The sequence below is a fragment of the Rhipicephalus sanguineus genome, chromosome 1 (genome assembly GCF_013339695.2).
Source record: "Rhipicephalus sanguineus isolate Rsan-2018 chromosome 1, BIME_Rsan_1.4, whole genome shotgun sequence".
NCBI lineage: Eukaryota > Metazoa > Arthropoda > Arachnida > Ixodida > Ixodidae > Rhipicephalus > Rhipicephalus sanguineus.
The window spans coordinates 103088854-103111454 of NC_051176.1; the positions used below are offsets into that span (position 1 = coordinate 103088854).

Below are 22601 nucleotides of genomic sequence, written 5' to 3' on the forward strand. Positions count from 1 at the left end.
ATGTATTATTGCCCTTTCATTTGCAACATGTGAGCAATTTTTAACAACCACATGCGGCATGTATGCATTTTCAGATTTCACAGAAGCCAGAGGTTCGATAGAACATTTTTACGTATTTTGTGGTGCAATTGCGGTCGTATGAAGCATTCTCCGCATGCGATTAGCATTTGGGGTGTCAAATGTAGTTTTGCGAAGGGTCAGTGTGCTAATTTTATATGCAGTGAATGCCTTTAACACGTACCAGCTGTCATACAAATCTCACAAGCCTCAGTAATTGCCCCCAGACAAGCTCTTTAGAGAATTCATGCCATAAATGTCTCCGAATGAAAATAAAAGGGTAAAATACTTAGGTTGTCGAAAAACTCATACAAATAGCCCCATCCAACCACTGCTGTCGAGAGCACAGGTTTTTTTTTTTCTTCGACCATGCTTTATTTTGGGTACGGCTTCAAAATTATCATGGAACTGTTATTAAGGCCAAAACGTGGACTCCCTCAATGTGCCCACTGTCTACTCGCGGTTGCTCTCGGCCACCGCAGTAGCAGTGGTAACGGCCTCTGCCGAATTCACGTCTTCCGCTTGCGGTGCTGACGGCCTCAGCTGCTCTTGCTGCTGTCTTGCTTGATCTTGTGTCTGTTGAATGAGAGTATCCTCCATACGGGGTGCCTCTGCTCCTTGGCCACCGAATGGAGCGTTCGGTGGATACCCCTGGGCGCCACCATCTGCGTAAACAATATTCATTTGTGGTTCTGGCGACATTTGATTGTCTTGCTGCACACCGGCTGTTTCCTTCCCGCCATTCTGCTTCTGGAGCTCAAGGTCACGTTGCAGCAGCGGGTCGATTGGCCGCGGAGCGAATCCTGGATCGATGATTCCGGAACCACCAGGATAGCCCTGCCAGGGGCCATGTGGAACATGACTCCACGGCTGTCTAAGGCCTTTACGCCGTTGTTCTTCACGAGCTCTCTGCAGTAATTGGCGGTTTGGGTCTGGCGCAAAGCCGGGATCAATGATGCCGCTTGGGTTGGGGTAAAAGCCTTGCGGGTTTTGGGGGTACTGCGGGTATTGTGGGTAGCCGCCTTGAGGGTACTGGGGGTAGGCACCTTGAGGGTATTGCGGGTGAGCATTCTGGGGGTACTGGGGGTAGCCACCTTGCGGGTATTGTGGATAGAAGCCTTGGGGAAAGTAGCCTGGAGGATAGAATCCCTGCGAGAAGAAATCATTCGGCTGGATTGGGTAGGAAGGGTATTCCGGGGCCGGCTGTTCCGTGGCGACTTCAGGCGGACCGGTTGGTAGACCAGGAGTGCTTCCTTCCGGTTTCTCTTCAACTTTCTCAGTAGGCAGAGCAGATGGTTGGGGGATTTCACTGCTTGCTTCGGGAATGGTGAAAGTTGTCGGTTCAGGAGTTGCTATGGTGGTTGGCTCGGGCACCGCGAGAGTGGTTACTTCAAGAGGCACAACAGTGGCTCCCTCGGGTGCGGCTGGGGTTGATTGTTCCGGAGGCGAAATGGTGGTCTGCTCCGCAGAGGGCACTGTAGTTGGCACGACGTCCTCGCTTGTCAACGTTACTGGAGGAGTGGGTGTGGCCTGGCGACGGTCTCTAACCTATGAACAAGAAAAGTATGTGCACAGTAATTCAAAACAATTGCAAGTCAGTGATTTGTATACGCCGGCTAAATTCTCTGCCTTTTAATGAAGAATTCTCTCTCTCTCTCTCTCTCTCTAGGCCGATCAGTTATACTTACTTGAATGTGAACTGTTGTAAACACTTCAGGTTACTGAAGCCCCAAGTACACTCCCTGCTCTTACTGCTGTAATGGGCTGTCACAAATGGACGTAAGTGCGAAAAATACCTTCAGATTTGGGCACAACGACATTTTCCCCTTAATGAACTACAGACGTGTTTTGCTTATTTTTCCTTTGTCTTTTCAATCTTGTTCCATCATAAGGCCGAGCAGGCTAAACAGCAAGATTGATGCATGTTCAGAGACTTTACTACCTCCTTGAAATTTCCTGGCGACAAACGTGTACATAGTAGGGAATGCACACTGTAATAACTTTGAGGCGCGAATGGCCCTGCATGGCACTGCTGTACTTCGCCCCCTGCTCTCACATGGCGAGCCAAGCTTGATTAATTTGGTGTACGTGTTAGTCTCTTTTTTTCTAATAGCCAGACGTATTCTCTTCGTGGAGTGACAAAGCACACATATAAGTATGCCGTTGTTCCGTAAAAAAACTCGTAGCAGCTGCCGTCTTAAACCAATATAACAGCGACGAAACTGAAATCAGGGTCGCAATTGAGCGAGCTTCATCCGATTCAGCGCAGGCGATTTGAGGAAAAAGGGCGAAGCAATGAATGCGATAGCAAGAAATTAATGCTATACGAAGGGAGGCTCGCCAATGGATACTCTCAGTTTGAACAGCGTTCCTGTTGCAAAGGCGGCCGAAGCAGCGAAGGAAACTAGCGTGCTTCAACTGTCGAGCTGTGACACTTGATAGTTCGCGCTCATCTTCTGTTTGTTCGTTTAGCGGCGTCCCTTCAGCTCGAGTGACTTTCGTACGCTCGGTAACATGAGCGCGGACATCACGGTGAAAGCGCGAAACATTCCTCTTCCCCTCACAAGAAGCGAGCGAGCTCGACGACGACTTTTAAATGCGCCCGTCGCGCTGCTAGCGCCATCTCGCTGGTAATGAAGAAAGCTTATTATCGCCTGCCGTCTGTGAGTCCGTCCAGCGGTAAAGGGTATGTATATAACGCTCGCCGTTAGCTACGTGGAGGATCTGCGTTTCGTGGCGTAGTGGATAGCGCCACTCGCTGCGGAACAAGAGGTCCCTGGTTCGATTCCGCGTTTCGGAAGCATTTTTCTGAATTATTTTTCTTTGGGGCTTTTATATATATATACATACTTATACATATACGGTGCATGACGGCGACGGCGACGGCAAAATCCAGCCGAGACTGTCCATATAATTGCTATCGCAATAAAAGGCACCGCATCAGTAACTTGTCACCGTATCGAGCGTACCCCACCCGTGCTGTCAGTCAACACAGAGCTGAATCTACCAATGCCTCGAAAGTTCCGAAAAAGAAGGTGGTAATAGGAAATGATAAAATGTTTTCCTCTCTTCTAATTGCCACAGAGCATGATAGCCAAACGTGTCTCAAAAGTTATTGCGACTTATTTATTTCAGTTATTTCAAAGTTTATTTCATTAGCGGTTTCCTGTCCCTCCTTTCATTTCGCACAGCTATGAAAGCGTGTAAAAGCCACACACTTGAAATCAAAGATAACAAAACCGGCTAGTTTCCAAATGGTTTAGAATGGACCTAAATGAAGTTAATAAATGAATGTAGACATGCGCCAGAATGTAGCAAATATATGCCTTAATTCTTATCAGGCGCAATATACTGAGATTCATAATAAAGCCTCTACGGATGCGCAATAATTATTAGCATATTCTAAACCTTCCACGTTAAAAATATGCTCATGTTATTCGACAAAAATGAGATTGAGCCATTTGAGCTAAGTTTTTCCTCATATTTCTGGTATAGTTTGTGCGTTTTCTCTTAAACACTGTATTTGTCGTACTTCTCGCAGCCAACCTTACAATTTCAGCCAAGCACACCACACTGCACAACTTGCTCTCGAAGTGGTCTGGTTTTTGTCGGCAACGCTCAAAAACGCAAGCTAAGTTTTCGATCGCTTTGTTATCACCGCGCGAAAGACAAGCCTGGAATGCAGAGAAAGCGAAAGACAGATGATAGAAATAAAACCTAAGGAAGGTTGTTCGAATAAACATAGTGGCAGCAGTTGTGCATTTGCAAAGACTAGTAAGAGATATGGAAAGCAAGCTTTTTAATATGCTTTAAAGCTATTCCCCACACACAATTCCTGACAATGACACGTTGTGATTGTGTTTTCTTTGAAAATAGCGCCCTAACAGAATACTAGCAAACAGAAAGACATCATCGGAATGTCGCGTTTATTACACGTCGGCGATAGGCGTGGAGGTGTACTGGGAATGATGTCAACTGTGCTCTTAAAGCTACCTATGACGGGTAAAACAGGCGAGGAGAGGACACCGTTAAGCGAATAATTTTGACTCTTGTTCCCCAACTAATTGGGAAGTCAATAAGTTCAACATTCATAATTCCCCATTAGAGGGCCACATTCACAAAGCTCTTTGTTAGTATAAGCATTTTTTTTCATTGACCTCCGCATAATAACGTATGCAATAGCTTACGATTGGCTGGAACATGCCTTAAGAACACCTTAAGAGCTCAAGAAGTATTTTGTTTGGCCGGTTGCACAGGCGTGCGTGCGTGCCTGCCTGCGTGCGTGTAGGTGTGATTACTTTTGTAGTCTTCACCATGTTGAGTACGAGAGTACAAATGTACACTCTCTTTCCATATTCCGCAGCAAAATAAAAAAAATAAAAACAACGAGTACTCATACCTTGCCATTTCTCATTATTATTCCTTCGAATCGGGAACAAAAAACTATATCAGAACTAAACGAAAATACGTTATGCTAACAAAAGGAGCTCTCAGAGCAGGATGTGCACGAATATGATGTTGCCTTTCGTCCACGTCTTTTTGAGAGGCCGAAAGCTTATCAGGTTGAGCGAACAAATATTTTCTTTCTTCCATATCGTCAGTTATTTTCGGCGAACTGTTATAAACATTCATGGGTCCGTAGGATAGTAATCATCTCTCACAAAAGCAACTAAGTTATTCTCTGCGGTGTTAGCATTAACGAAAGCGTGTTAAAGGTGTACGTAAAAGCACTTGCCGGTCAATCGTTACTATACACATACCATTATCGATGGCTGGCGACCTATAGAAACGCAGCTCTTACAAACAAAATGAAAATAGTTCGTGCATTCGGGCCTCGGCTGTTTGGTTCATTGTCCCCAGGCCGTATAGCTCAACGCATGACTGGGAGTGTACTGTAGGCCATGGATAAGGCAATAGAGTATGCGCTTCCTACCTGCTCATCGTCCTCTCCATCCTTCTGCAGCAGTCCGGCCGGCTCAACAAGTGATGCGTGAGTCTCATCGGCACGATCATCGGACTTGAGGCCGAGGAACTTGCCGAAGAATTCCGAGGTTTGGTCGTCCATCTGCGGCGCTGGCCGCATTTGGGCGTCCTCCGAATAGCCAGGCACAGACTCACCCTGCGGGAAAAGCTCAGGAGTCGCCTGTGACTTCGACTGCGAGATGTTATTGTCATCGTCGTCCTCTTCGTCTTCGTCGTCCACCGAACGTCGGACACGCTGCGAGTTGAGGAAAAACAACAACGTAGCAGTCGAATGTTCGCTGGACTTCATATGCAAAAGCAGGGCTAAATGGTACAAAATCGCGGGCTCAGACCTTAAGTCCAATTGCGTTTAATTAATGATTATCAATGAACCCGTGAGTGTTACGTGCCAGATGTGCGACACGATTATGGGTCACCTTTGTTGGATTCAATTTCAGAGTAAAACTGGGACAACTTTCTCTAGCATATACAACCGATCTGCTCTATAGCAACCTCAAGAAAACAATATGTGCGATTTGGCTATGATAGTGAATTCATCGCGCTGATGTGAAAGACCAAGACAACAGTTACATGCTTTCAAAAGAACTTTTCTCAGTACTCGAGGTCCCCGTTTCTATGTTTGTATATTAGTTTTTTACCACGTTTTCAGTTTCTTCAGCCAGGATATAACACTTGCACAAAGCTGGCGCCACTGACGGAAGTACAATTACTTTTTTTTGCTCTATATGGACAAGAAAAAAGAAGAGATGGCTTACTGCATGGACGTTTATCGCGAAGTAGTAAATGAGAACAGTATAAAGACAAACACGAGTCGTCGTGCCTGACTGCTTGTTTTTACAAACGAGACGCATGCGGAATAATTCTAGTTTATAAAAAAATATAAAAGAATACAAGGATAACCGGTCCATTCAGTCGCGCTTCTAATTAACGAACACCTTGCCTTATAGCGACGCATAACATAACAGCACTTAAGCTTTCGTGATGCAACTCCACGATAGCCCCTGTAGGCTCACTTGTGGAATGGTGAAGGACAGCTGCATACAGTTATAGTTTGTTTGTTCATTCACAGAATACGGCTTTATCTGGCTATACTACCCACTTCGCGAGAGATAAGAAAAGGAAGGACGCTTGCATAACTATATTGGAAATTGAAGCGGAGACGAGACGCAATTTCATATTTTCATCAAGATTGTGTCAATAAATATGTGTACCTGGTAAATCAACTTAAAGAAATATACTGGTGCTCCCAGTCCGAATGCACATTAACATTTCATCACCACATAAAACGAAGCAAAGTAATACATCAAGCAACTGTTTGTGCAAACGTAGTCATGTACACAAAACAACGCTATATTATCATCATGCATGCCTATACTATATAGGCATGCATGATGAAAACATGGCAGTGTATTCGCAATGCAACATCAATCACAAAGTATATTTTATAACAAATACAGATAGAAGCATTAATATACATATATAATTGCTGTTTATATAACGATTTTTTAACTCTCAAAGAAAAGGTCTCTAACGATGGTGATCTCGTGACGGTTAATACTTTCTGTGGAGCCAACAATAAAGAACGAAACTTTAAAGCGATTACAGCAGGTATAGCAAATAAACATCTAGTGAAAATTGCTCGGAACCTTAATGCGTAACTGATGCCGCTTCGACGTATTTGTAATAATTATTGCACCTTTCGTGATAATGTGTTAGTGTACCTTACTGCACGTGTCAAGACAAAGCATATTGCTGGTTTTATTTAGCCCTGGTGGCTCGGCTACAAAATGTTGTTACCTGGCAGATACAGCCAATCACCCAAGGTAGGGTTTCCAGAGCCCTCGACTTATCTCAAATTGTTGCCTTTTCTGGTCAATGCTTTGTCTGATAAGGACATGCCTTTCACTTGACGCGCGCGCGTGTGTGTCTTTGCACACACACGAACACTCATCCACAGATTCCCGCGTGGTGTTCTGGTGCCTTTTCAGCTGTTTTTGCAGTGTACAGAACGTGGCGCCTTATTACATCGTGCCAAAATTGATAATTGATGGTCACTGAGCACTTGAAATGGAGTGGCGCCGATTCCCGTGCGCGCAACCCAAGTATCCACGTCAACCTCAGTTACAAATCTCGTGCTCTAACTTAAAAGCCTGATAGGAGCATTGCTAGGGTTGAAGGTTGGACTAGTTGGTTGATCCTTGTAACAGGAGCAAGTTTTCCGACGTATCTCGTGTTTCCCCAACTCACCTCAGCTGGCTTCTCGCTGTCAGCCGACGAAGTACCGTTCGTTGTCTCGTTCAGCCTCACGAGCATACTCTCGATTTCGGCGATATCCGCAACAGTGAGCACATCGGTCGAGTTCTGGGGCAGTCTTATTCGAGTGTTATAGTCTGGTGCGAAGCCCGGGTCCGGTTTGTCCGGAATAAATGATGGCGGAAGCGGGGGAGGCAGCCAGGACGAGTTATCGGAGCCCTCGTCGCTTCGCCGCCAGATAATCACGTCGCCATCGGGGAAGTCTCCCGGCAACGGAGTGGTCACGTTCTCCACGGCGGCCGCGACCGCCAGCCGCAGCGCGGTTATCGGCAGAATCATCGCCGCTGTCCAGTCGCGCTCCCTGCGGAAAGCATAGAATGTTCGTGGCCTGATTATCGGCGTCTGTCAAGGAAAAAACCTTTCCGCTTAGATAGCGTGGCCGTCAACAAAAACGAAACGCTGCATGTTATCGAGGACGTTCCATTATGAAAATCTGAGGCAGGCGGCATTTTCGAATAATCAGTCGCGGGGGTACTCTGACCGTTCTCATCAATACTCTTTTCCTTTGCTTTTTTTGCTCAATCTCGCAACCGTGTACACTTATGCTGCCGGTTTAGCCAGGCAACGTTGCCTGCAAGCGATATTCACAAAACTCAGTGGGTATCTGGATATGCTGCCCGTGCGTCGATCCTCATAGTGAAAAAATGACTATAGTGAATGTCGAGTGAGTCGTTCGAGCCAGCCACCTGAAGATTTGAACGCTTCAAGGCATGCCATCTCAGGAGTGGACCAATGCACAAATATGGATACTGAGAAATCATTATTCTGTTGAAGAGGATAGCAGCTAAAATTATTCATAAGCCCTCCCTGTTCTGCAAGAACTGCATAGATGTTTTGTCTAATCTAAAAGACAAAGAAAGGTCTTATGAAATCTCAGGCTGAACGCGGCTGAAAACCGCATGCAAACTGCGTCTGTGGGCATCCCTAGGGCAATATGTGTGTTGACACTACAGTTCATATACACGATTTAAGTTTTTATCGTAAACTCATGAGACTTCAATTATAGGCTCTCCTTGTAGAAGACGTTTTTCGTGAGACTGTTCTCTTTAACGTCATCATGATCTTGCGTGGTGTGCTAAAATAAAACAAAAATACGTTTTTCTTTTCTCTGCGATACAGGGCTCAAGCCCTGGTCGAAGCCACACAATATTACATTTGTTATCGCGATGCCTCGCACTACATGACGCCTGCATAGTTTGTTTTTTTTTTGTTTTTTTTTTTTCGAAGGAGTTTGTAGCACTGGCGCGGCTCTGTGGTAGAACACCTGAGTGTCACGCAGAATTCGTGGGCTCGATTACGGCTCGAACGCCCGACTTTTATTCTTTGCATAAATCACGATCTATCGCTCGCGGACGACGCCGCTGAGGCCGACAACGGGCTTTCCGCGACGCCAGCTCTTTAACGTATTCGCGTTAATGAACCGGACGGTACGTTTAGCTGGCATGTACTCTTGCGCAATACCGAAGTGAGGATAGAGATAATTGCCCGGTCGGCTAGTGGGCGCACATCTGGCGATAACTGGCGCTTTATTACGTCGGTTACATCGAAGCGGCCACAGCGTGCCGGGCACATGGGCAGGCTATTGAATCTACCACATAATCGGTGTACCAAAACGCTAGCACATGAATAACGCCGCTTGATTCGCGTTTCACAGTGGAGGGGACGTTGCAGCGCGTTTCAACATGGACAGTGATATAACTTTACAATTCTATTCCAAGGCTATTCCTTTTCACACTTCGGCAATAGTTCACCTTCGCTATCACCACGATTGACCGGTATTGAGCGGTATAGATAAGAATAGAATGGAGATAAATGGCACTTAAGTTACATCGGCATTTAGACTTAGTCTTGACTCGGTTTTCGTGCTTCAGTCTGATTAAAGAGAGGTGGAGATAAAACCCACTATAGAATTCTCATATATATCAGGACATAGAACTCGCAGTCCATGGGAGACGATAGTATCCATTCTGTCGTGTTAGCTACAAGGTTGCCTATTTCAATAATCAGTAGCCCGAAGCTATTAAATATTATGAAGTTAAATAGATTAATTGACAACTTAACGCGCATCCCTTGTTTCCCGACGTTCGCCACCCCATTTAAATGTTGATAAAGGCGCACGTTGGTCTTTAACTGAGTATGATCGGGAACGTTTTATCCACACAGTAACCAGAAGTACGCATTGTAATCTGTAGCAGTAGCCTTAAGTAATACATTCACGTCGTTGATGTAGGCGGAGGAGTTGGTGTGATATGTCCAATGTATACTCGATTTCATTCCACAAAAACATTGAAGCACGTAATAATGCCACTAACGTCCAGGACGCTATCCTTGAGCTATGGGTACGATAAAGTGAAAGCTATAATGTAGTCGCTTGAAAACAGATGTCAGTGATTAATTTTTCACAAATGACTACTACGTCATACAAATCACAAATGTTTTTAGACGTTCGCGTTTCTAATTATCCCCAAGCGAGCTGTTATGAATGCCGGCAGAACATAACCTCGTGAGGTGTCTTGAAATCTCGTGAGGTGTTGTTCGTCGTATCATTGGTCGCCTTTTTAGTGTCTGGGGTGTTTTTGTTGTGCAATGCAATGTAAAGCAAACAGAAGATATCCGCTTGTTATGCAATGTTGGCCACAGATCAGTATTGCAGTGATATGTCACTGTGTTCATATTTCATCAACACTTTGTGTGGAGAGAACAATTGTTTAATTGCTTTGGTCTGCTTATCGATTTCTTCAGTTAATGCTGAAAGTTGAGCTAGTTGGTACTGAGCTGAATACATTTCATCAGCGAGAACAGGACGGGGTCGAAGAAAGCGTCCTATGTGCATCTTTCTTCGTCTCTGTCTTGTTCTCGCAGATGGCATGTATTCGATTTCTTCGGTTGTCATGGTTGTTATGACCACGTTCTTTTGTGGGGACAGATATTTTTCCCCCTCTCGTTTTCTTTATTTATTTCAAAGTTTTATCAATGGTACTGCTCCTAGTGACACAATCGCACTCAATCATCGATAGTTTATAAATTAATGCATTTCACTGCCACTGTCTTTCAAGCCTAGCTTTCCATGTATCCGCCGTTTATCCTTTGCTGCTGCTCACATAGTAGCTTTTACAAGATTTTCAAGCAAGCCTGAAAGTTTCCGCGCAACGCCTGCAGCTGGAAGCTTTCATTTAATTTGCATTTATTTTTCCTGAGCCTTTCGTCGGGGGAACCCTCCAGAATGGAAAAAAAGAAAACTGATACAATAATATTATGAATACATCATTGCAGATACTACGCATGTCGTGACATGGGATTGCTTGGTTTTCAAAATGAAATATCGGCCCTCTTCGTTTATGAAGCGTCATTTTTTAAGGTATTCCGACACTGAAATTTACGTTTATATATGACCCCTTGTTCTGCCCATAGGGGCAAATTGAACTTCACGCATTTCAATTTGTTATGGCTAAATCCGTTCTTTTATACTCTTGCTCTGTCCACTGCCTAGCGGTATGGGAAGCATATTACGTCATATTGTGTACTAAACCGGCTAAATTTGGTAGCATTCATATAGCCCCACGTTCGGGCATATAGCTTCCCTGTCTTCTTTTTTATTTTTGCTTGAAGCTGTTGGTTGGTGACGGTTATATTGCCAGTCGAACTCCTTACGTAGCAAGTATGTTCTTCTTGACGCGCTTTTAGCCATCCGCATTTTGTGAGATGTAGCCTCGAGCTCAAGCTTTACTAATGGTAATTTCAGTTTTAACAATCTGCTGAACTCCTGCGATTTAATGAATGTAGTTCAGGCAGGCTTTCAAGGAGCACGTCGACCAATAATAAGCGCCACAGTTATGGCGTGACGGCACCATACAGCGACGTTCGGATTTTTTAGTGTCCTTGGTCGTATAGGCGAATTAGAGTCACTGTATATGCTACCTTTAGGTAGCAGAGTAGCGCATAGGTCCGGCTAGCAACCACAGCTATGCGGTGAAGTCGCACTCCATTTTTGCAGGCGACATGCCTACCGCTTCGCCGATAAACATGCCTGGCGTGTCGAATGCCAGCGATAAACATTGGCTGTCGATGACTGGTGTTAATTGAGTGAGCTGCAGCGGCGGCGTCGAGAAATACAAAATTGGAGCTTCTCCGCAATGTATGGTTGCTAGCGGCGTTTGGAAAACAGATGCGCAACTCTGCTACCTAAAGGTAGCATATACAGTAACTCTAAGGCAAATGAACACTCCGCGCCATCTCGTAGCATTCAACGTAAATTTGCCCTTCAAGGTGAACGGCGCGAGAACTTGGAGATTTTCACATTCGGACAGAACGGCAATCGTGGGAAGCAGACAAATTGCCGTCTATTTATTATATACAAGCTATGTGTATCCTAAAGACCCCGCTCAACCCTGTCAAAAGCCATGGGTTCTCACAATCATTATGAACTATCGAAACGGAGACGGATTGTCCAAGCCACTCCCGACAAAAGGCCGCTCTTCAGAGTCGTACGTGAGCTGCGAACGAACAACATGTCGGCACATGACAATCTTAAGTCTGAATGCTGCGCGAAAATGACTTCAGCGCTCCTACAAGGGCATAGATTTGTGTGAACATAACGAAGGTAAGAAACGGTTCATCTGACAGAAAACGAAGGGTACGCTTTCGCGCTCAAGATCGTATTATCTTACGAGGATCTGTGCAGCTGTGCCCTGCTTCATTGTGTATCAGCAGATAACGTATAAAAGGTTCGTTTAAGTGTTTCTGCTACACATATTCGAGAATAAATACCGGTATAGGCCCTTTCCACATCCGTCCATCTAGAGAGATAGTGATTAGACGTTGCTTTATTCTGCCATTCCCATGGATGCAAGCACTAGCATATGTACTATCGGCTCAAATGAAACCCCGACAGCGGCAAGCATTTGTAAAGGTGTAGTGCACGCCGTCCAGTTATCACCATGGGCCTCCGCGCATATGCCCAGGGCTGTCAAACCGGATGCGCGCGCCTGTCCATCGTGCTGACTTGACGGCGCGCACTATACCATTGCGAAGGCTTGCCGCTGTTGGGGTTTCATTTCATTTGACGCCGATAGTACAATTGTTAAGAAGTCGTATTTGTCAACTGTCAAACCTAAAATGCGGAATAAGAAGCCTGCCTAGTGTTATAATGTTTGCTTTAAGATATATATATATATATATATATATATATATATATATATATATATATATATATATATATATATATATATATATATATATATATATATATATATATATATATATATATATATATATATATATGTATATATATATATATATATATATATATATATATATATATATATATATATATATATATATATATATATAGCTCAGCTCGACTGCCACCGTACTGTACGAGCAACAAGCTAGGTAAGGCCGACTGGGACGAGCATCTCAAAGCAGCTGCATACGCAGCTAACACGGCGTTGCAAAGTTCAGCCGGAACCTCTCCCTACGAAATCGTCTACGGTCAACTACCACAACTTGACCCTACACTCTCCTTGGACACGCCTGTACAACCTGGACGCTATGCTGCACGAGTGACACTTTGCTGCAAAATTCGAACCGAGGCGCGCAAGAAGATAATGCATGCCCAACAGGCGCAAAGCGACATTACGACCGCTGCCACCGTCGGACACCGCCATACCGTATCGGCGATGAGGTGTGGGTGCAACGAGGTACACCGTCCCCTGCGAAGAAACTATGCGCGAAGTTGGAAGGGCCCTTTATTATTACGAAACAACTGGGCGAGAACTCTGGGCGAGTGCGGTCCTCGGATTCTGACTCGCGCGCAGACAAAAGTAGAAGAAACAACTTTGCCCTGCATGTGTCGCGTATTAAGAATTGTGTCCGTAGAGACGTCTGAAGTGCCGAAATCTGTTTTCCTTTCAGAGGTGCACCTTTCGCAGCGTGGTCGAGTGTGATGACGAAGAGTGGCAACGGGCTTGGGTGCATCGTCGGGTAGCGCGAGGAAGAGGAGAACGAAGGAGAAAATAGCACAGCCAGCCAGCGATCAGGCGTTGTCTCTGTTTCTCGCTTTACAATATATATATATATAGCTGTAGCGCTGTAGCGAAGCCTTGCACCTTACTAATGGGTTGCGCTCTCCAGCGCCTTCTAGCGGGTCGTCCTCTTCGACTCCTCCTGAAAGAACGCCGCTCGCGCTGAGAGTCCGTGCATTTATACCTGATTGTCGCCATTGCGTGTTGTCGCTGGGCGCCGTCAAATAAACGCCTTAACAAATTGGTGGAGAGTGCTGTGCCGTCACAACAACTTCGGTGCCCATTCGATGCCCCTGGAGCTTCGATTCCGTACCGTGCCATCTACCATGACGCAAGACACCGCCCAGCAAACGCCGCCTCCCGCACCGACCGCTTGTCCCGGTGTACCCCGTATCCAGGACCCTCCTGTCTTCAACGGCGCGGATGGCACCGACGTGGAGCACTGGCTCGCGAAGCAGGCAAACTGAGCAACTTCCTTTTCTACCTAGCGGGTGTGGCAGGCATGTCGTACAACAACCAGGCATCCGATTTCCCGACGTGTTTCCCGCTCTGCTGTTCGAAGCTGCAAGCCGAACAGCGTTTACGTGAACGAGCTCGGAAGGATATATATATATATATATATATATATATATATATATATATATATACACACACACACACACACACACACACACACACACACGCACACACACACACACACACACACACACACACACACACACACACACACACACACACACACACGGACATTCTAACTGAGCTCCTTAAACACTTCCGACGTTCTGAACCTTGTTCAACGCACGCCCAAAATTAATAGCCCCCCCCCCCCCGAAAAAAAAAAATAGACCAGCACGTCGTGTGCATTCGTCATGCGAATTTACCTTTAAAGAACACTAAAAAACGATTTTGCTCATATTAATCAATTACGTTTTCGCGATACGAAAAACACCACGCTCGCTGTGAGAAGACACTTGGTAAGCGAGAAAACGCGTGAAATGAAAATGAAATTCCCGCACCAGTCGCCGTGACGTCATAGATTTTGATGGCGTCTTCTAGGCCCTACATATTTCCTAATCGGTTCAAGTGAAGTACATTGCCTTCTAGAGACTTCTCTTACCAGGTTTCAGAGAGAGAGAGAGAGAAAGAGAATAGGAAAGGCAGGGAGGTTAACCAGACGAACGTCCGGTTTGCTACCCTGCACTGGGGATAAGGGAATGGGGAATAGAAAGAGGAAGAGAGAGAGAGAGGAGGAAAGCACTACACGTGCAAAGGGGTACAATTAGTCACTGAGGCTGGAGCTTCTCTGACCTAGATGACATCAGCGCTCTGATATTCCATTGGGGAATCGCGGCCTTTGAGAGGGCCGTGGGCGAGCCATTGTGATTACTGCAGCGCTGAAAGCACTGGATCGAGTACTCCCAGCAGTTGCAGGGCAGTTCGGGCTGTCGGAGTGAAAATTTCGTTAAGCCAATCTGACCAAAATACGAAAAAACACTTTGAAATCCGTGAAGTCACTATCAGAGATTTTGGTGGTAAAATTAAAAGTTAAAAACTTGAAACTGATTTTCTCACCTATCAATAAACCGATGGCCTAGAAATGGACGATACTACAGTTTTCAGAGCATTCTTTATTACCGTAAACTAAATCATTGTTTATCTTTAGTGACCCTTTAACAGGCGTTGTAATAAACCACCGCGCTTACGTAACTGACGTTATCATCAGTTAATTGTACTGCTTCATGGAATTAATAGACTGCACACCTATTCACAAGAGATTCTTACCCCATATATGATTCTTCGTAGGATGAATTTCTAGCCAACGCAGATGTTAGACATTATTGGAAACATTTCAGCGTGCACACAATAGACGAAAACGAAAGGCGAGAAGACAAACTGTCGCGCCCGTTTGTCTTCTCGCCTTTCGTTTTCATCTATTGTGGGCGCGCCGAAATGTTTCCAATAATGTCCTCAAACCAACTCGCCCAGCTCTCCATGCTATTACAATGTTAGACATGTTGTTAGCAAGTGTGATCGACCAATTAGAAAGAAAAGTTAGAAACAAAAAAATCACAGCATATCCACGGAGTGAATGATGATGAGTGGGCGAAGCTGCGGAGGTTCATCGGTAAACCGTGAATCTTCCGTGACTTCTGCCCAGTACATAATCACCGACGTGAGATCGGGTGCGTTTATACTAAAGGTTCGATGAGTTATGACGACTTGCAGCTCACTTTAATTTTACATGTACGCTGTGAATTTTCATTGTTTAGAAAACCATTGCTTTAGAAAACATCTGGCGTCTTTCGTTAAGCAGCTGGCGTCTTTTCGTTTTGCTTTAGAAACATCTGGCGTTCTTTCGTTTTGCTTTTAGAAAACATCTGGCGTCTTTCGTTGGTTTATTTCATCAATCAACGGCGTTTTGAACAAAATTTTTATTGTTTAATCTCACCAGGCACTACCTTGGAGGTAAACAATGGCTGCTAATGGGAATGAGAGATAGAAGAAGTCGGCTTTTAGCTAACACTTACACTTCTACTTCTACTAACGTTTCCTACTGGAACATGCCAATGGCTGCTAATGGGGAATGAGAGACAGAAGAATTCGGCTTTTAGTTAACGCGCACGCTGCGAATTTTTTATTGTTCAACAACGCACAGGAAAAATCTCCCACCGGCACCACCTTGGAGGTCAAGATCTGGTACTAGCGTTACGACTGGTTACGCACTACTACGACTACGAGGGACGAACGGGTGCCGCCTTAAGGAGCTTCTCCCCTAAAACATTTATGAATATGGCATATCATTTGTCCCAGCGTAGGTCGGGTGTCACATGGAAACTTTCTTGTACACGCTTTGTTTTTTGATTTTTCCATTGGCTGGCCGCCTTCCATCGCTAAAATTTACTGCATCAGGATGAGCTGGGAAATGCTCGTAGGAACTATTCTAGTATGAATGATATCTGTGAATATATATATATATATATATATATATATATATATATATATATATATATATATATATATATATATGTGTGTGTGTGTGTGTGTGTGTGTGTGTGTGTGTGTGTGTGTGTGTGTGTGTGTGTGTGTGTGTGTGTGTGTGTAGTTTTATCTTGCACTGGCCTGTGTTTCAGCGTCATCCGCGACGACAACGGAGCATCCGTTGTCATTTCCGTCTCCTGCTTAGGTAAGACGGTGACTTCGCTTTTACGCCCACGCATACAGGCACCTTTCCCGTTTGCTCACCCATGCACCGGTGGCGATTCGCTCGAAAGTCGTGGGCGCGCAATGTCAACTTCCTCCGGGGCGCCCCGCTTCCTGCGCAAGAAACTAGCGTACAGCTGCGCCTGTGTACTCACCGCCCGCGCTGGCATTCAGCCATGACTAAGAGCTTTTATTATAATTGTCGCCTTGGTAGGTCGTAGCAAGAATACCGGAACCACATACCATGGCAATGGTAGTTCTGTGTTTTATAGAGTGTTCATTAAATGGCCGCCTATTGCACGGAAGCAGAAAAGCAATCCTACGCAATTCTCCTCTTATATGCGAGTACACCGTGTCATTGGCGAGTAAGAATATTTTTACCCTCACAGCTCGATTTCTCGTACCGCGATGCATTCTTTCTCGAATATCACACCTTCTTAACGACTTGCAGTATGCTGACCAACAATTATGAATGGGGCTGCTGGTCGGTTTCAAGACGAAGTATCATAATAAAGCGTATAATTCCATGATGGCTTAGCCCACTACTGCACGCATTTCTATCTCTCCAGAAGCGCGCAAGATCACAGATTCTTCTTCTTCGTTTTGTCGCATGTCCTTTGAGCATATCCTTCTGTGCGAGAACACTGCGTTTGGACTATTGCTTAGCAACGCAATGTCTGTACATGGGAACTGCATTTAGTGTATATAGGCTCACGTAAATTCAACCAGGTTGAAAATGTGAACACATCGTGTACTTTCCCTTATTAGAGTATCCCATTATTCAACCTATTTTTAACTTATATACACAAAAGTATCTGCGGTAAGTGCTAGAGGGTAATAATCCTAAATCGTGTCAAGTTAAGGAGTAGAGACTCAAAATATTGCCTCCTGGCTAGAACACCAATTATTACTGTCCTGGCACATTTTAGTATAGGGCCAACTGGAACCAAAACTTTGTTGTCCATTTTCTCAGAAGACTTTTTTGTGCCTGCCACTTCGCTTGTGAAAAGCATAGCACAACTATGGCTTGACCGATTTTTATGCTGTTTGTTTTACTGTAATCCATAGACTGTGGTGTACTTCAACGCAGTCTTGAAATTTTTGTGTAGGCTTTCATTCTTTTCTCAGTTCATAGTTACTGCATGGCTCGATTAGCTGAGACACATGCATTTGCACGTAACGTTGAGCAGAACATTATTAGAGCTGTAAAAAAAATCCAACGCTGCCTCAGTAAAAACAGTATGTGAGCAAAGATACAAAGTAGCTCCAGCCTCCCAGCATGTTTCATTACTGTGCCAGGTTTTCCACCAGCAAGGAACTTGTAAATCCTTATAAAACAAGAAATAATGAACACAGTTTCATCAAACTTTTATCTTTTCAATATGATTTGCAGTGCGTGTGCCAAATTTCAGCACTCTGTGTTAAGAAACAAAAAACTTACTAAAGATCCCCGCGTCCCCCCTTAAAGAGGCACGTTGTCTCTCTTTAGGAGAGTCGTGGGACAAACGACGTTCCAAAAGAGAGTCAACGCGACTCTCACATGTATAAAAGAAGAGTCAAAAGATACCTTTTTTTTTTTTAGAGCTTAAGATGACGTCGACATGTTTTTAGCAAGTGCGCAGAGCACTTTGCAGCACTGCCCGCACGTAATCCCCTACTTTACCGCAATTCCGGCCTATTTAAGTGAAGAAAAATGGTATTTTTCAATACGCTCAGTTTGGGAAAAAATTGGCTAGAATTTAAGCCAACGACAAAAAAAAAGAAAATTAATGTCCTGAGCTACATGGAGGAGCTGACTTCAGTCTCACCAGTCAAGTCATCGAAGCTGAATTGGTGCTGAGGAAGAAACGCTGTTCTTCCATGATTAGTGTCTTAGTGGGCATTGACGGAAGACAAGATTCAACAGTGTATAGAGACATAACTCTTGTAGTACGTGGTTTCTTGCTGAGCAGGCGCTGAGTGCCTGCCATGTTCTGTTTCACCCAGTATTAATGTCGTCCTATCATTCCTTGAGATATTAACCCGGTGAAATGGAAACACCTTCAATTTCTTTTTCTAAACGCATCCACAGCCAACAGAGGCATAGCCAGAATTTTTTTAAGGGGGAGGGGGGTTGTGGTTGAACCACCTTTTATGCACGTTAAAGCCTGTGTGTATACACATACAAAATTTTTAAAAATTTCGCGGGGGGTGGGGGAGGTTGATCCCCTCCCCCCTCACCCCCTGCCTACGTCGTGTCTGCCTGTGAAGCAAATACTCTCCACTGGTATTCCACTAGCCCCTGTGCATCACAATCTTCGATTTAGATCCGCCAAGACGATTAGTAATTATGTCGTTCACCCTCTTATTTGCGAGGCTACCGGGTAAGGCTGTCTATATGCGACACTAGACATCCAACACTGACACAGTAGAACTTTCGTTGCCCATACTGCGTGCACGTTAAAGAGCTCCGGGTGGCCGAAATTTCCGGAGCCCTCCACTTCGGCGTCCCTCATAATCATATCGTGGTTTTAGGACGTTAAACCCCAACAATTATTATTATTAACAGCCCGAAGTGCAAGCGTCACCAGCAGACGTGTACGCTTTCGACGAAATATTAGTAAGGATGGATCGGCTTTACAAAGTATGTGTTGCGATCACATCTTCTAAACACACCTTTCTGCGTGGTTTTCTGCTTTAACCCTCAATAGGCCCTACAGATTTGAAGCCTGCACTGTGACATTGTGTGCGAATACATTTTCCGTAAGACGGATATCTGTAGCTGCTGGAGAATTTGAAAAGGCATAGGTGGCGTAGTGGGTACCTTTCTAGTGTACTTATATTGTAGCCGCAAGAGAGCTTAACGGGCTCTAGAAACGCCGCTCTTCCAGCTTTCGCTGTGACTGTGCTGCGGTTTCAGCGCAGGCCTGGCGTTTTTTCTTCCATTTCAAGCGTGATGTATCATACTGTGGTCCCGCTTGTGTATCCTACCATCTCTTCCGTTAGTTTGTTCGCGCTTTTTCTATTAAACTTATGTGCTTTCCCATTAATTATCTTGTTCTTATTTTGCTTGTGCTCTAATTATCAAAGGCGAGACTTGCCTCTTTCCAAAAGAATGCTTCCATTCTCCCCTTTGCTCTCATAATAAAACGTCATCCATTAACAACAACACAACGACGGCGCATATTTATGAGCTCCATCTATCATAGACTTGAGACGGATGCCATTTATCAAAAGTTCGAAATAAAAATCGACATTCAAAATACTACATACGTTGAATAACGAAGATAATGTTGCAGAACCTCCCAGAGGCTATGCAACCTCATCTTCTGAGAAATAGAATGAAACGCCTTGATAACTGAAATGCGTTGAAACAGCTATAAATGTCACAAGTCCTTCTGATGTATACATGTCAGCCTATTTAAGAGGAAGAAGCACTTCTCGAAAGCCGAAGCTTATTCCGCCAGCGCCTAATAACTTAACTTTCCGGAAACAAGTGATTCATTTATAAAGCCTTGCATGCCATTGTTCCACAGGGGCAGTGAGCAACGCAGCATCCCAGCTCTGCACTAACTTTGACTGCCTGGGCTTTACAATGTGCCCCCCGAAAGATGTTACACGAATGCCTTTGCTATCAATCCCTCTCAAATTAAGGCCTCCGCCGCCAGAAATGAACCAGCGACAGCTTGTTTCGCTATAACACTCTTAGCCACTGAAGCAACACCCAAAAGTGAATGAATAACGTTTTTCGAAATGTTTTGCACTATCCAAAAGGCTGGAAGTGAAATCACGCACGGAAATTTGGCTCAGTTAACGCGTTTGTCATATAGGTACTTTCATGACGTCGCTTTCGTATCGCATCTGAGTCCAGAAAAAAAAAAGAGAGAACTGTTTTATTGCCCCCGCTATTTTTTTTTAAGCTCGAAGAAAAGGATTTTAAATGCGACGAATCACCGAATCGTGTCTGTTTATGACATTACAGGAGGGCGACATTATCACACGAGAATTCAATACGTCGACTCTTCTAATTTCATTGGCCGTTGTTGGATAGACTAGAAATGAACTGCACATGTGTTTCAACCTCAGTACAAGACACTACAAGCTGCAACGAAAGACCGTTTTGCGAAACGCACAACGTGGGGAACTTTTCAATGAAAGGCATATAATTAGCCACCGTGAATTGTCAGCTACTAGAGTACGCACTTCCACGTGCAAGGCCAAATCGTTCAAGAGTGCCGCTTTCCCCGAGGCACCCATATGGGTTTCATTTGTGCGGCTTTCCTGCGGACGGCAATATTTTTTTTTCTTGTAACGAACACCTGCTTGCCCCTTGTTTCTTTTCAGAAGTTTACATAGGCTGAGACTGATAATTTGGCTGACCTCACTCCCATTCATATCTCGCTCTCTCCATATACCGCTACTAGGCTTTATCAACGCGATGTATCGGGAAGATTGCTTGCTGGCATACACACTCACCCCGCATCAACTAGGCCGTGTTTACGCAATAACTAGGCATAATAATGACATGTGCTGTAAGCCAACCTTCATGAGCGCGGTGGCCTTTCTGTTTCATTTTCTTATTGTTCTTCGCATTCTCGCTAATGCAGTCGCAGAGTAAATGCGGTGTATAAATGAGGTAACAGCCTTGATGAGGAATGTGGATCGCTGTTTTTATATAGATTATCTCCACCGCTAGTCCCAGTACTCTCATTTCCTAGAAGGAAAGTAAAAAAGTGAAAAAAAAAATAACGCGACAGATAGGAAAACTCATTCTCGTTGTGGCAAAAAGCGCGCATACGCACGCGTAATGTTTGAGAATTATATTACTGCAGTCGAGGAAGCACACTGTGACATCAAAAATGAGTGCCTTGGTGGTAGCAACAGCGACACTTTCGCCGCCTTCATTTACCAAACCGACAGAAATCATGTCAACTCTCCCTCATTTTCGCTACAAAGCAACGTCCGTTTCCCTACAAAACACGCGCTTCACTCGGTAAATATAGCACGAAAGCATGGACGCGCGAAACTCACCTTCGGCGCCGCTGTGGTGGGATCCGCTTTGTCAGCGGTGACTTTGCATGCAAGGTCTCCGAGGCAGCTTCCTTTGTACTCGCCGGGAGTGCACACGAACCAAAAAGTGCAATCACGAGGGCGGATGCATCCGTTTCGGTTCCATTGGCCGCTGGCGCCTTGGCATTGACGTCGCTATCGCGACTGCGCACGCCTCTCACGCGACGGCTGCGACTCGGGCGCAAAACGCGAGCGCAATTATAGGAACGCCTTCTGCTTCTACGTTGATAGGGAGGCGACGACTCATGGTGCAATACGTGGTGCAATACATGGGGCCTTAACCGGGGTCCGTCGTTCTTGCTGATATACGCAATGAGATTATAACCCGAAGGAAATTCGTCGGATATACTGTATTTGTGACAGCGACTGCGGCCGTGATATAGGAGCGGACTTGTCTATAGAGATTGTTTCTATATGCCGTCAAGCCACATATCAAAATTTAATTGGTCCTCGCAGATTCTTTGTGCGGAGCCTCAATTACTTCGTACATATACTGCCTCGTTTTTGTTATCTTATTGCAAAAAAAATAGAAAAATAAGTATTTTAAGTAGCAAAGATAATCACCATTTGTTGGTGTTACGGTCAAAATGTAATCTTCACATAGCTGCCTTTCTGCGGCAATGTGACGAGATTCAGATCTGATTGATGGGATTAGTAAGGAAAAAAACCGGGTGCGCAAATTATATAATGGCACACGTTGAGCGCAGCGTGGCTCAGCATCGATGGCAGGGGAAATTAAGTGACGACGTCATCACGTGTTCAGAAAAGTGTCATTTGGTATGAAATTCCATTCCGCACATCCGACGTTCGCTGTTTTTGCACGACCGTGGTGTCAGTTTTCTCCTGAATGTTTACAGCACCGTGAAGTCGACTATTTTACGGATGGGTTTCGGTGCCGCCATATTGGGCTGTTAACTTTGCAGCTTTGTATCTTGAACAACTAAATGAACTGTGCTACGGTGGCTTATACACATG

The 22601-nt window shown here is 44.8% G+C and overlaps 1 protein-coding gene across 1 annotated transcript; it reads right to left on the reverse strand.

Annotated features, from left to right (window-relative positions):
* Positions 1 to 403: 403 nt before the first annotated feature.
* On the reverse strand, positions 404 to 21781 carry LOC119394878 (proteoglycan 4). Its single transcript, XM_037662181.2, has 4 exons — positions 21588 to 21781; positions 7288 to 7654; positions 4991 to 5275; positions 404 to 1605 (listed from the first exon to the last, which is right to left on the reverse strand). Exons 2-4 carry the CDS (start codon positions 7630 to 7632, stop codon positions 511 to 513), a joined length of 1725 nt encoding a protein of 574 aa, XP_037518109.1. The 5' UTR covers positions 7633 to 7654; positions 21588 to 21781; the 3' UTR covers positions 404 to 510.
* Between the last annotated feature and the right edge of the window lie 820 nt (positions 21782 to 22601).